The sequence below is a fragment of the Centrocercus urophasianus genome, unplaced genomic scaffold, assembly GCF_019232065.1.
Source record: "Centrocercus urophasianus isolate 14NV4802_14NV808 unplaced genomic scaffold, USGS_Curo_1.0 seq_14, whole genome shotgun sequence".
In the NCBI taxonomy this organism is placed as follows: Eukaryota; Metazoa; Chordata; class Aves; order Galliformes; family Phasianidae; genus Centrocercus; species Centrocercus urophasianus.
In genome coordinates this window covers 11,782,210-11,795,739 of record NW_024884586.1, presented here as the reverse complement: position 1 = coordinate 11,795,739, position 13,530 = coordinate 11,782,210, and the positions used below count along the sequence as shown (strand labels likewise).

Sequence of the window (13,530 nt, the reverse complement as noted above, 5' to 3'; positions counted from 1 at the left end):
GGCAAAATGGGGGGACTTGGAAGCCAGCACGGTCACCTTTTTTATACAGGAAAGGCTCAACAGATGTGATGCAAATGAGCAGTTCATTATAAAGTCCAGACCTGACCAGAGCTTCTATTGTGTGATATGAAGAGCTAGGGAAGCTCACAGCTACTGAGAAGCTGCATTTGAAACCCAGGGCCTCAGAAACATACAGAATTGACCTCTGCATGTCTGGCATTAGGAGCTCACACACGCGTCATTGTTAAGTGCTGTTTTCAGTGCGTAGCATGAGATTCAGTGAATCTGTCTTCAGAGTTGCATCTAATCTTCATGTAAGTGAGTTAAGCGTACAGCTGTCTATTCATTAGAGCTTAAAACTGCACTTAGGTCCAGATTTTAATTTGCCCCTCAGTTTACTTGTCTGGTTGTTTGCAGTAGTGCCTTTTAGCATACGGAGAACTTTAGGATGTCAGAGAGTGGGGAGAAGCAGAAGAGCAAATCCAATGGTATTCCATTCCCTGATGTCTCCTCTGTTGAGGTGGTTACTCAGAGTGACAAGGATAAAATGGCTCTGTGTTCTTGAGGCAGATGGAAGCAAGTCACATCCTTGACCACATCACTGTGGCCATGTTGCTATACTTAAAGCTATTGTGTGTATTTATCTGACTCTTATCATCGCTTACAAAAAGTTTGTTGGTTTTAATTATTTTACATCTGCCTATAGTTCATTCTGCCACATCACACAGATGTTATAAATGTGTTTCTAGAGTATACATGGCACGTTCTAGAACAACAGAAGTATTTGCTTTCAGTCTGAAAATTGTTTTTCCCTGTTGCTAAAACAATAAAGAAATCATAGACTGAAGTATCTTTATAAGATTCTTAGTGAATCCCCAGTGATTTCTTCATGCTTTTTTTTAGCAAGCTTTTTTTAGTGAGTTTTTATTTTGATTTGTAGCTAACATAGAATAAAACTTGTCTGCAAACTTCATAGAGAAATGAGACAAGAACAGAAAAAAATGATTTCTGTGGTTGCTAGTAAAGATCAGAGCTGCCATTTCTAGATTAAAACTACTCTTGTACCATTTTATGCTCTATCAGCAGAGGAAATTATGAAGGCAGACTCAGTGCAGAAAGGATCCAAATAAACGTAATTTTATCCAGATGTTTTTCATCCTGTTAGTGTCCCACTGAAGGAAAACTCACTAAACTCCTCTGGAAGCTAGTGTTGTGGCAGAACCAAGCCAAGACCTTAGCAGATTGATAATGATCCACTAAAATCTGAGAACTCTTTATCTTCTAAGACATGAGCCAATCATTGTTTCAAGGGAATTCAGAAGAAAACTTTCCCTTTAGGCCAGTTGGCTGTGATTAGATTTCTTTTTTCCATTTCTGTGAAGAGCTGAGACTGTTTGCTTTGAAAGACGTGGCATTAGTTGAGATGATCTCTGGATCAGAACCAGAATGGCAGTTCCTATCTTTCCTTTGTAAATGTAGCAGGTTTTTGCAAATTCACTAAAATATCTTGAATCTGAAAGGAATGGCTCCAGGCTTAAGCTGGTTGTGTTTTGGAGTAAAGATTTTGTGTTTGTCTTGTTACTTTATTCACATGTAATTACATACCCAGTGAACTTTCTTTGCTGCAACTTCCAGAATGGTTTAGTGTTTGAGAATCCAAGCTTTAAGTATGCCTCTGTTTTCTACTTTGACGTTAAATGATTTGGTTTTGGATACTCTGTCTTGCCTCAGAGTCTTTTCCTTCTCTAACTCATTGCTCTATTTTCTTTTTGACTCTGTTGCCATACTTTTTTTCTGTCTTGCTGTAAAGTTGGAACAGTGCATCTTCTAGCTGTCTTCCTACACAAATCACCATTTACTTGTCACTTCTGAAGCTGAAGCTCCATGAGCATTTTCTTAGCATTCAGTGGTGAATGGCATACCAATGCCATCATCTTCTGACTGCTGTGGAGGTCTTGCCTCCTCTGCATACAATTAACTTCCCTCTGCCAAAAATGCCTTGGCCTTAGGGTTCTTAAAAATCCTGAGAAGAGCTTACTTTGGAGAGTAGTTTCTTTGTGATGAATGACCTGACACTGAAAGTCTGTGATCTCACAGCGTAGCCTCAGAGGCTGCCACACATGATCCCCACATGCCAGTCGTGTCCTAGGCAATTGTAATCAGTTAAGTGCAGCACATATCCAGGGAAAAGCTACAACCCCTTTCAGCAAATGAACTTGCTGTAAGTTCTCTGCCAAGTGTGGCTGCCACCATCCTTCTTGATTATGTCTACATAGAATAATGCATTTTTGTTCAAATGAGGAGAAAACAACAACAATAGATTCCATTCTTTCTCAGAGCACTCCTCCAACCTGATCCCTTGGCAATGGTGGGGCTGTCCGGTTCAAAGTGGAGAAAATGTTGAACAACTGATGGATAAAATATTGATAGCTCGTGGTGTTCTCAGACATTATTGTGTTTCTTTACAAGGCATGTAGTAAGCAAGGAGTGTTCATTTTACTTTTTTTGCTGTATACTACATGTAAATATAGTATAGTATGTATATACTTACATGTAAAATTGCTCTCTTGTAAGGCAAGATGACAAGAAACTGAACAAAGCAGTGGTGGCATTCTTCATAGAAAACACAGTATGTGTGCCCCCAGTGAACTACTGCTGGGAATACGACAGTTTCCCAGGGCTGGATTGCTTCATGTGCAGAATTTAATGAGCTGCCAAATGCTTCTAAATGTCAGAAAATCATGAGGAAAATGCACTGCCCAGAACATGGCACAGACAGAAATGCACAGATAGAAATTCGTTTTTCAGCTTGCAGCATCTTCCCAGTTAATTTTCCATGGAGGTTTCACTCCTCCATCCTCTTCTGGTGTTTTTCAGACTGTGAAATGATCGGTGTTTCCCTAGAGGCAGACAGAATCTCAGGTTAAGAGCCATAGGAATGACAATTGCATTTATTTTCTAGAAAAAAGAATAAGTGCATTTATTAGTGCAGTGCAACCCAGCGTTGGCATTTACTTCAGCTGAACTGCATCTCTCTCTGCTTAGATCATGCAGTAGTGTGTCTTATGTAATGTGTTGTCAGGGAGAAAATGAGTGAAGTGCTGCTGCTAGCATGCCTACAAGCATACTGTGAAGAAAGGAAAGAGTTGGGTAGAAGGGGGGGAACAAGAGGAAGAACAGAATTTCCATCCTCAAGCTTGAAATTTTCTGAGGAAATAGAGCCTTTACAGCAAAATAGAGATTGAGGTCATCATAGTCACTGCTGATAGAATAATGATTTATTTGCTTGCACAGTAATGTGAGTGGTGGGAGTGAGACAGTTTAGGACAGCAGCAAGAGAAAGTCATCCTTCCTGACACTTAATGCAATCTGAAGACTGCTCTCCTTTGACGCAGGGTAACTAAGTAGTGTACTGAGATGAGTTTTAAAGCCTTTGGAAAAATCTATTGTGATTTAAAACAAACAAGCAGACACCTCTTCCTTCCCTTTCCTCCCCAGCCAAGCTTTTCTTGTTCAAGATCTGCTTGTGCATGCAATCCATTTAGGATCCTGGCACATGCCAGTTTTTAGAGAATGGAAATTTATTCCTAGTCTGTGTTATTTCTGGTGCAGACTCAATGGTATTTTCTGCTGGCTGAGCACAGCTATTGCAGCAGCATGACAGTAACCCAGGTCTGGCTCACTACCTGGGAAGACGATCTGGTCTCTGCTGGACTGGCACAGTTCTCTGTCCAGTGATGATCCCAATGTGAAAGCTTCAGGGATGCTGAAATGTGGCCTAAATACTAAAATTGTGCTTGGCCACAAAAGGTTCCAGATATGGTTACTTGTAAGATGGGTGTTTAATTAATCACTCTTGAGTTCTTCATTCTAGTGCTTTTAAGCACATCTTTCTGTGTTCACCATTTTGGGAGGAGGCCAGGGGCTCTGCTAAACACAGAACGAGTCTGGATACTGAATTTAGGCTCCTCCCTTCGATGCCTGAAGCTGAAAGGTGTAAATGCTGGCTCTGTTGTAGGCCAGAAAGAAGTTCTCTGGAGCCAACTGCTGAATACATCTCCCAAACACGAGTTGTCTGGATTGCAGCTCTTGCCTCAGGGCAGTCAGTCAACTCTGAGCTGGCTGTGCTGCAGATTGGCTGCAGCGATCATCCCACGGATCTGGAGTGAGTTAGTAAGCTTAAATGGGCTGGGGAATTAAAGCTGAGCTTCAAGAAGGTGTCTCAGCTGGTGAGCTACTGCGTGGTTTTCAAAGTGAAGGATGTAGGAGCCCTAATGTTGCAGTTGATTGATGTAGAAGCGTACTGGTTAAAGCAGCAAGTCACATTAAGAACACTCTTGCACTGGCAGTCCAGGATTGATCAGATATTTAGACAGACCTGTGATTTTGTAGATATTTCTTTGCCACTCAGGAGAAGGAAAGGAGCAGAGGGAAAATAAGCAGGCTTGTTTGCAAGCAGAAAATGGCAACTTATTAGAGTGTGCTTTGTAACTGGTAAAATTGAAAGAGCTAGCACATATTTGATGGGATAGAATTATTCCAGCCTGAAGGATGTTCAAAGCCATCCAAAGGCAGTTCTGCTTACAAATCTCATTATTGATAAAATGATTTCTAATGGGATCGGCGCTGCTCGCTCTTACTGTGATGGCAGATGTGTGCACACATATACGTGTGCTGCTTTGAAAATGCCTTTCATGGGTTCAGCCGCTTTCATTAATATCACTTCATATTTTCTGGTACGCATCTTTCTTCCTTTAACTTTATAAAGAAACTGATACCTTATTCCCTCGGTTATTTTCTTTTGAATGCTTAAATGCAAAGGGTTTGGGGTTTTTTTTTTTTGTTTTTTTTTTTGTTTTGTTTTTTTGTTTGTTTTTTCAGCATGAGTAAATTCATTACTAGAAATGGGAGAGGTGTTTCCAATTACAGCTGGCACTTCTGAGCCTCGCGTCACAGTGGCAGGTATCCCTGGGGGAAAATCAAGCAAATAACAGATCACTCTGGCTGTGTACTGGGAGGAGAGATATGTTGTGTATGAGTGTTATGATACCCATATATTACTGTATAATTTCAGTGTTGTGTTCATTCATTGGAGTAAGGGAGAGGCTGTTCATAAGCTAGCCTAAAATGGCTTTTGGCTCTGTTGTTACTGCCGTATTTATGTTGCTTTATTGGCTTGCAATTCCTTGTACAGACTAAAACCTCTGTGTGTGCTGCTCTGGGTGCTGTACAAATTAGGATCAAGTAAATTGTTTTTTCTGCAAGTTGCTTACAGTTTGTTGTTTGTTATATATGTGTTTTCTTCCTCAGAGTTGTCTCTGTGTTGGTTATCTCTTTGATTGCACTCATTCATCCCCAAGTCCAAAGTATGGCAAGTTTTGCTGGGGAAAATGACAGAAGAGCAAAGCTGCAGCAGTTCTGCAGCGGTCTCAAATGGTCAGTTGTGCACAAATGGTCTCTCACCTGCTGACCTGTCGTCTTGCCGAGCAAGAGAACAGATCTACCTTTGCAGGATGGACTTTATTTGTCTGCCTGTCACAAGCAGGCAGGGGAAGCGATGAAATGTGCCAAGTCCTAGTAGAAGACAGCAGACCCACGTTAACCATGGCATGTTTTTTCCTTGTTTGCCCAGGCCCTTCATGCTTCTGCCGCCGCTGATGGAGTGGATGCGAGTGGCTATCACCTATGCCGAGCACCGGCGGAGCTTAACAGTGGACAGTGATGACATCAGGCAGACAGCCAGGCTGCTCTTACCTGGGTTGGACTGCGAGCCCAGGCAGCTCAAGTAGGTGGACTCAGTCCTTTGCTTTCCTTGTTTCATGGGAATGGGACTCAATATACTATATTGGCAACGTGTGCTCAAGGTTTTAGGAGGAGACAAAGAGCCTTTGGCCAGACACCACAGTTGGGATGGAAGGATTTTTTCTTGCCAGAAGTCGTACAGGAAGAATGAGACAGAAAGATTGTAATATAAATATTCAGTCATTTATGCTTCAGTCTTAATTACAAGATAATCTTTTGCTTTCTCAGATGCCCTGACAAAAAGTATAAGTACCTATTAATATCCTCCTCTCACACGTATATTGAACAGGGATTTATAATTAGCTCAGTTCATTAGCACATCATAGGTATTTTACTCAGTGTTTGCTGTCTTTCAAAGTTGTTGTCATTAGCACTACTTTTGATACCAGAGTTATATCCTGAACAGTACTGCAAGTTTTCTTGAATGAATTTTATCCCCCATATTGATTATGGGTTAAATGAGTGGGCTGGACACATAAATAACAATGAATACCACCTCTGTCATGCTCTGCAAGTGATCAAGTGTTGTATATGTATCCTTTCTGATAATCATTACTCTTAGAATTCTTTTATTTGTGAATGAGAGAAGCAACAGGAAACTTTTAATGATGATTCTTTGATCTATTTTTGTTGCTCTTTACTTTTTCCTTCTGGCAGCCAGGAAGGCTCTTGCTTTTTTCCTATATCCCTGTCTCCCTTTTTGTGCAACAACAGATACTCCTCACTATCCGTCAAACCTAATGCAAAGCTAAATTAGTTGGCAAGCGTGCTGGAGCAGAGTTCAGTCATTGAATTGCACCTACCTTATTGGTGGCATGTCTGCTATTTCCTAACTCTGCCTGATATGATTATGATTATACAGGCTAAGTCTGTTCTACATAGCTGCACCTTAAGGGGACATAGCTATGGAAGCTCAGAGGTGGCACCCTTTTAAGCTTTACATGTGCTGCATCTGCTCACATAGCACTTCTCCCCATGCTCTGCCAGTGTATATGTGCTCTGCTGAAGCACACTTTTCTCAGGCTTGTGTGTATCTCAGGTAGGTGCTAGCATAGAATAATTCCTATGGGCTAAGCTAATTTTGCCCATATCTCTAGTGCATGTCAAAAGCTTTGAAATTCTTTGTTGAGCAGTGCCAATGGAAGATATAATGAGTGCTTTCAGTCAGTTTCCTAAGTTTCCTTTCAATCTCTCCTTTTGAAAGGCTTTCTCTTTCAAAACTGAATCCAAACTTTGCACCTCAAAGGCATCCCCCTTTATCTCTGCACTAGTTTTTTTTACAAAACACAGGCAGTCCCTTACTTTATAGATCATACATCTTAATAAGGCAGGGATTTGGGTGCTTGTTTTTGCTTCTGATGTGAGGTCAAACACTTAGAGACAGTTTCTGTGCTCCCAGGTCTGTCCATCCCCAGGTGGGGGGGAAGCCAAGCGTACACAGGAGCTGCCATCTGGGCATTGCACGGGTGCAAGCTTTATCCTAGGAAGCGTGTGAGAGTTTGACTCTCTCTGACAGGGTAACAACTCACGCATGGAAAACCTGCTGTGGGTACAGCTGCTGCACAGCAGTTGTGTGTGTGCGAGCTCTTTCCCTGGCTCATGGAGGATGCTGTAGCTTTTATCACACTCTGAAAGAAAAAGCTGCTTTGCCTCTATCATAGAAGCGCATGCTGTCAAGCAATTACTAGACTGGCGTGTGTATACCATTTTTCTGTTGGGAAGTTTTGCATGGGCTAAGCTTGCAGGTCCCCCAGGAGCAAAGCCCATAAATAGTAACTTCAGATCGTTGCCTCCAGATGTGCTCCCGGCAGCTCTACGCCAAGAACTGCAGCCCACCTCTTTGCTCTGTCCCTCGGACAGCTCTGCACAATGCTCTGCTTTGCTCTTTGCACTGCAGGGCTCAGCAGTGCATGGTGCTCCCATCACCCTCCCCTTGCTCCAGCTGCACAGGGTGCATCGTGCCTGTTAGCAAAATGGAATCAGAGTGCAAAGGTAGATACCTGTACTTTAGTAAATGTCATTTATTCTCTGAGGTTCAACAGCTTTCAAGTTTATAATGCTCTATTTCACTGGTTTGCATAGGATAATAATAGTGAATATATATAGAATATGATACCATTACTATATAATAATGTTATTGCATTGTGACACTGTGCCAATTTCCTTACTAGAGCAAGATGATTTATTGCTTAAGCTCTGTTTAGGATTCACATATGTCTAACAGTAAGCCTTACCTTACTGTCATCCTGTGCTCTGTACTGCACATGTCCTAACCCAGGATCTGGATGCTTGGAAGATCTCTTCTGATCAGATATCTGCACTCATTGCCTGGGAGCTGCATTTTATTTATGGATGTATCTCCAAAGAGCGGGTGACTCCAAGGCTGTCACTCTGCTTCCCTGCTGACTGCTCCTCATATTTCATCCTGATGCAGCTGCAGTGATGCTGCTTTCCCACAAGCAATGGGACTGCTCACCAGGCTGAGGAGTGAGTTTTGTGAACTCAGCATATTTTTCATTGCAGCTGAGCCCCATTTGTCTTCAACACTGATGCAGTTCAGAAACATCCAAAATGTCCAGCTGAATTAATACTTGAGTACGATTCATCCTGAGTCTAAGTGATGAGTGTTTTACTTATCTGGCTGCCTACTTACAGAGTTTCCAGGTTAGCCTCCTTGAAAGAATCTCGCTTTTCAAAGGAACTTGGCAAACTACTATCTCGCTCACCGACAGTTTGCACAAGAGCTTGTGCTGAAACCAGGCAGCTAGTAGAGAAGGCACTCAGCCTGAAATAGCATCAAAGGGCTGAGCATATCAGTGCTCACCTCCAATTTGGGAATGTTTGGTCAGTGAAGGAGATAGGCCTCCAGCTCTGGAACTCAGAGCTCTCAGCACAATCAGGGGGATTTACAGTAATTTCTGGACTACTTCCAAATGAGATAAAGGCTATCTGATAGTCATCTGGAGGATAAGCAGTTAATAGAGCCTCACAGGAACGTTACCTCATTTCCTTTGAGGCACTGGAGAAGAGTTGAGACTTGAATTTTTTTGGTTTTTCGGGGCTTTTTTTGAAATTTGATTTATTTTTTTTTTCTTCTTTTCTTCTTTCTTCTTTGGAACATGTTTTTGTCTATGTAGGATGCATTCTCCTATGACAGCCACATCATATTATGTGATAGCATCTCACGAAAAATGCAGAGCTAACTACTTAAAGCATGGTTGTTTTTTTTTTTTTTTTCCAGTAAGCAGGAGAATAAATGATAACTCAGTTGCTGCAGGTTTGTACCCTGTGAGCCTTCTCCTGCCACAGTAACCTCACTGCTGCAGTAGCCTGGTCCAGAGGTGCCCTTGAAGTGTGAGGCTGAGTGACAGGGAGTAAGGATTCCTTTCTACCCTTCACACAGAAAGCACCAATGACATTCTTCTACCTGGCACCATTTTTTCCTGTAATATACATACGAATTTATTGTTTGTCCCTAACAACTAAAACTTCTATCTCCAGTATGATTGAAGTTTAACCAGATTTCTTCAGAAATGATTGTGTGCTGGAGAAGGTATGCAGTAGGTAAAGCCATGACATTTCATAAACATCATCTCCTACATAAATCAGGCTTTAAAAAAAAAAAAAAAAAAAAAAGAAAAGAAAAAAATCCATAAATTGTTTTGTCCTCCACAGACCTGAATGCTGTTTTAGTTCCTTCCGGAGACTGGATGCTAAGGCTGCTACTGAAAAATTCCAGCAGGATCTGGGTTTCCGAATGCTGAACTGCGGAAGGACAGATCTGATCAATCAAGCAATAGATGCACTGGGAGCTGATGGAGTTAACACCATGGACGATCAGGTATGCCTTATGTATGCTTATACACACACAAAATTTTAGCATTGAGTTGTGTGTTCCTTTCTTTGTAGGTCTTAAGCATTAATTGCCTCTCCAGAACTTCTCTTATTCTTTTTTTCTAAAACATCACCTAGAATAGAAATCCCTCACTCATGCAACCCTCACAAGTCAGTCAGAGCCTTGAGTGAATTGTTTCTTTATGAGCTGGAATGCAGGTCTGCTCCTTGCATGGTCTGTCTCAGGCACTGACTGAAGACAGGTTAACATGCTGGCAGCAAATGCAAAGTCTGATGTTACCTTAATATTAAGACAATGTCAAAACAAAGTTAATTTTGCCAATGCCAATCTTCTCTCGTTTAACAGCCAAAATCCCATCTGGGTGAGTGATGAGCGACCAAAAGGTGTTGCTGTGTCATGGCTCTCAGGTTGCCTGTTTGAAGTGGACTATCTGTTCTCAGTGCATTGTGGTAGATGAAACAGCACAGAGAATCCCAGTGGCACTGGTATCAGTCAGTATTAGCTTTGCTAAAAGCTCTCATGCTTTATTTTTACCTATCCCTGCTCATCTGCATTTAAGCATAAAGACTGCGCGGAGTAATAAGTCCCTATCTGTTTGTGCTGTCAATTCTATCAAGTCAGTCTGCTCTCTGGGGCATCATTCAATGCACTGATTTACCTTCTAATTAAAAAAAAAAAAATTAAACAACCATCCACCTCCCACAAATAAACATTCATTACAGATGTCACAGCAATGAGAAAGACCTGTCATGTTTAAACAATATCAGTAAGAAGGATTTACATTCAAGTAAAGAGGTTTTCAGACCCATTTGTGAAATGAGTGAGTCTTCCATGGTACTTTCTGCAATTTAAAAGGTATATGAAAATGCATACAAACATGGGCAGAACTGTTCCTGCAGAAGGCTACATTTAACTACACCTTATTTACATATCCCATATAAGTTTTGTGGTCACAGACATGTATCATTTCACAGATGCCCCTGACATTGACTTTGTTAAAGTGACACTGGTGGCAGATTTATATTATGAAAATCTGCCATTTACTTCCTTGATTTTTTTTCTTAAGTTTTTGTAATTTCTGTTCACGTAGCCCTCGGGACTTTTGTTCTTCCAAAGCAGAACTGCTCTGTTCTCCGATATTTTGCCCTGTGAACAAGTACTGTAATATCATGGCACTCCTTTGCAGCCAACCAGCAAACTGGGAGAAGTTTTGCTTTTTTTTCCTATGTAAGGACCCTGCTTTGTGGGCAACTTTGGAAAGGTTGAGGACTTACTGCTGTCACTTATTTATGATCTTGTTGTAATCCTGTTGATGTCTTCCTCTAGCCAGTCCCCCTGTGAACAAGGGGACCAGACAGTGCTGGCAGCTCTGCTGTGTTTGCAGAGTACTCTTCCCATGTTTTTAACCAGAATCTCTTCTTCCCCATGAATACTGAGCAGCAAGCAGGGAATGCAAAACTGAGTTGGGGAAATAAGTATGTATGTATTTCTATAGAAACCTGGTAGTTTTAGAACCCTGACTGTGTGGCAATAAATATGAGCTCATTTTTGAATTCTCAGTGAAGTTTACTTGTCTGTATTAAAGAATTGGTCTCCCTTGCAAAGCCCCAGTAAGCTAACCCTACTCTGCCCCTCACCCCTGAACATCTTTGCAAATGGTATAGCTTCCTTATGTGTAGGAAGACTGGAATTGTGTCTGTTCTGAAAAGATTTTTGCAGATTCAAAACCAGAACTCCTCTACTTGGGATTTGCTTCTATTTTGATAAAGCTATCTAAAGATGAACCTGTATTACTACACAATGAACAGCAGAAATAGTACCTATGAAAGAGTTAAACATCCAAAGTAATTAAAAGGGGACAAAATACTACAGGATATGAGCAGAAATAGATTTGACTGGCCCATTTTCCTTTCTGTCCTTAGCTACTTCTGGAGTTAACTGTCTAAGTAAGGCTCATTTCTCTCAATTCACTTCTGAGCCATCACAGTTTGTTGGTTAAACAGAGACAGACTTATGGGACTGAAATGCTGAAATACTGTGGCAAGTAACATTTTAGCAATAGGAATATGTTGCCAAGTAGACTCCTGTGTACTGCTTTCAGTTCATCTGGCTAGAAATGATACAGAAAAAAATGCTATTTCTTTTTTGCAGCCTATGAAGCTCAATAATTGTAGCAGTCTTGACCTCTAACTTTTGACCACAGCGCCTTCCCATATTTGCACATTGAGCCAGCCCTACACTGAAACCAAAATGTTTTCAACATATGCACACACACTCACACTCTGTACCTGAGATTCAAACTCTGTCTCTGTGACAGATCTGCTATTGCTGTAGAAAGGTAACTCTTTTTTTTTTTTTTTTCTTCCCTTAAAGGGTATGACCCCGCTGATGTATGCCTGTGCTGCTGGAGATGAAGCAATGGTCCAAATGCTTATAGATGCTGGAGCAAATTTAGATATACCAGTAAGTAATGGAGTACCCATCGTTCATCCTTAGTCTGTAAATTAACAACAGCAGTTATTAAACCACTATCAAATTTCTCCTATCAACTGAAGTCTTTGTTTCTGGAAGGTTCTGCCCCAATCTCAGGGCAAGGCACTTCTTTCAGAAGTCACCGCTTCATAAGTTTGGGAGAGGGGAAAATACCTTCAGGACTTCTTGGAGTGCTCACTGGCAAGTCTAATAGGCATGGTGGAGGTGAAGGGGCCTCCTTCCTTAAAGGGCTGCTGCCAGGAGAAACCAACAAGCCGATTAAAAAGGCCCAGAGGACCGGACAGCGAGTAGTGCTGGCAGTGTATTTGTTACCGTTCCCTGGGGCCATCACTTACAAAGGGAAAGCCAGTTATATAGAAGTCTAAAGATTATGGAAGACAGATGCTGCAGTGATTAATAACTACCTGGTTTCCTTGCCCAGGTTCCCAGTACCTCTCCACGATACCCTTCAGTCCATCCTGACAGCCGGCACTGGACTGCTCTCACCTTTGCTGTGTTACATGGGCATATATCCGTTGTTCAGGTAAGCAGAAGAAAGTCTTTAGTCAGGAATCTTTGCCCAAGATACTGAGGGACTGAAGTGCTTAAGCATTCACCCGCCCTGCTCCCTCTTCCATGGAATGAATGCCAGAGGCAGCAGAATAGATCAGAATCCTGGAAATTCTGCTCAAACTTCAAGGGGAACTCAAAACCAATACCAAAACAAGACAGTAACTGCTGAATTTAATTTACCTTCTGCTCAAAGGGGGAAAAAAAAAAAAGACGTAAGTAAATGGAGGTTGCATACAGTCATATTCTGTGTACATTTGTAAATAATTACAAAGACTAGATCCCACCTGGCAAATTGCCAGCACAGCCTTTGGTACTGGACAGCCTTAATTTACATGAGAGATAAGTGTGACTCTCCCAGGAACTGTAGCCAGATAGATCCTACTGGACTGTATACCCACTGTGTCTGCTTGCTTTAAAACTTTTAAAGATTTTGTATAATCTTTCCTTTGGCAACCATCCTTTAAAGTGTAGATGTGAGCTTTCTCTGGATTCTGTGTATGAAATCACTGTTCCAGGTAAGGCCTGCCATAGGATAGTTACCTGGAATTGTTGGCATCTCAACTGTTCACCAGCAAACCAGTCAATGAGCCAGTTGTCATGCTCTACGGACAGTTTTAGTTTTATAATAAAAATGTGAATGTATATGCTGTGCCCAGGCCAGTACCATTAATCAGGGATGGCTGAAACTGCTTAATTGTGACAGCATTACCCATTGCAGCCATCTGGACACACACTGAGAGGAAGAACCTCTGCTGCTGGCTGGAGAACAGCGCTCACTGTTGCTGCAGTGGTGCTGCTCTGGATGCCCCTCTGCTGCTGACTGCCAG

At 41.7% G+C, this 13,530-nt stretch overlaps 1 protein-coding gene across 1 annotated transcript in view; it reads left to right on the top strand.

Annotated features, from left to right (window-relative positions):
• Nucleotides 1-13,530, top strand: part of ABTB2 (ankyrin repeat and BTB domain containing 2) — a 133,836-nt gene that overhangs the window by 105,603 nt on the left and 14,703 nt on the right. Inside the window, exons 4-7 of the mRNA XM_042813340.1 lie at nucleotides 5,633-5,785; nucleotides 9,478-9,643; nucleotides 12,032-12,121; nucleotides 12,573-12,674. Of these exons, the coding sequence (XP_042669274.1) occupies nucleotides 5,633-5,785; nucleotides 9,478-9,643; nucleotides 12,032-12,121; nucleotides 12,573-12,674 (511 nt within the window). The remainder of the gene's footprint in view (nucleotides 1-5,632; nucleotides 5,786-9,477; nucleotides 9,644-12,031; nucleotides 12,122-12,572; nucleotides 12,675-13,530) is intronic.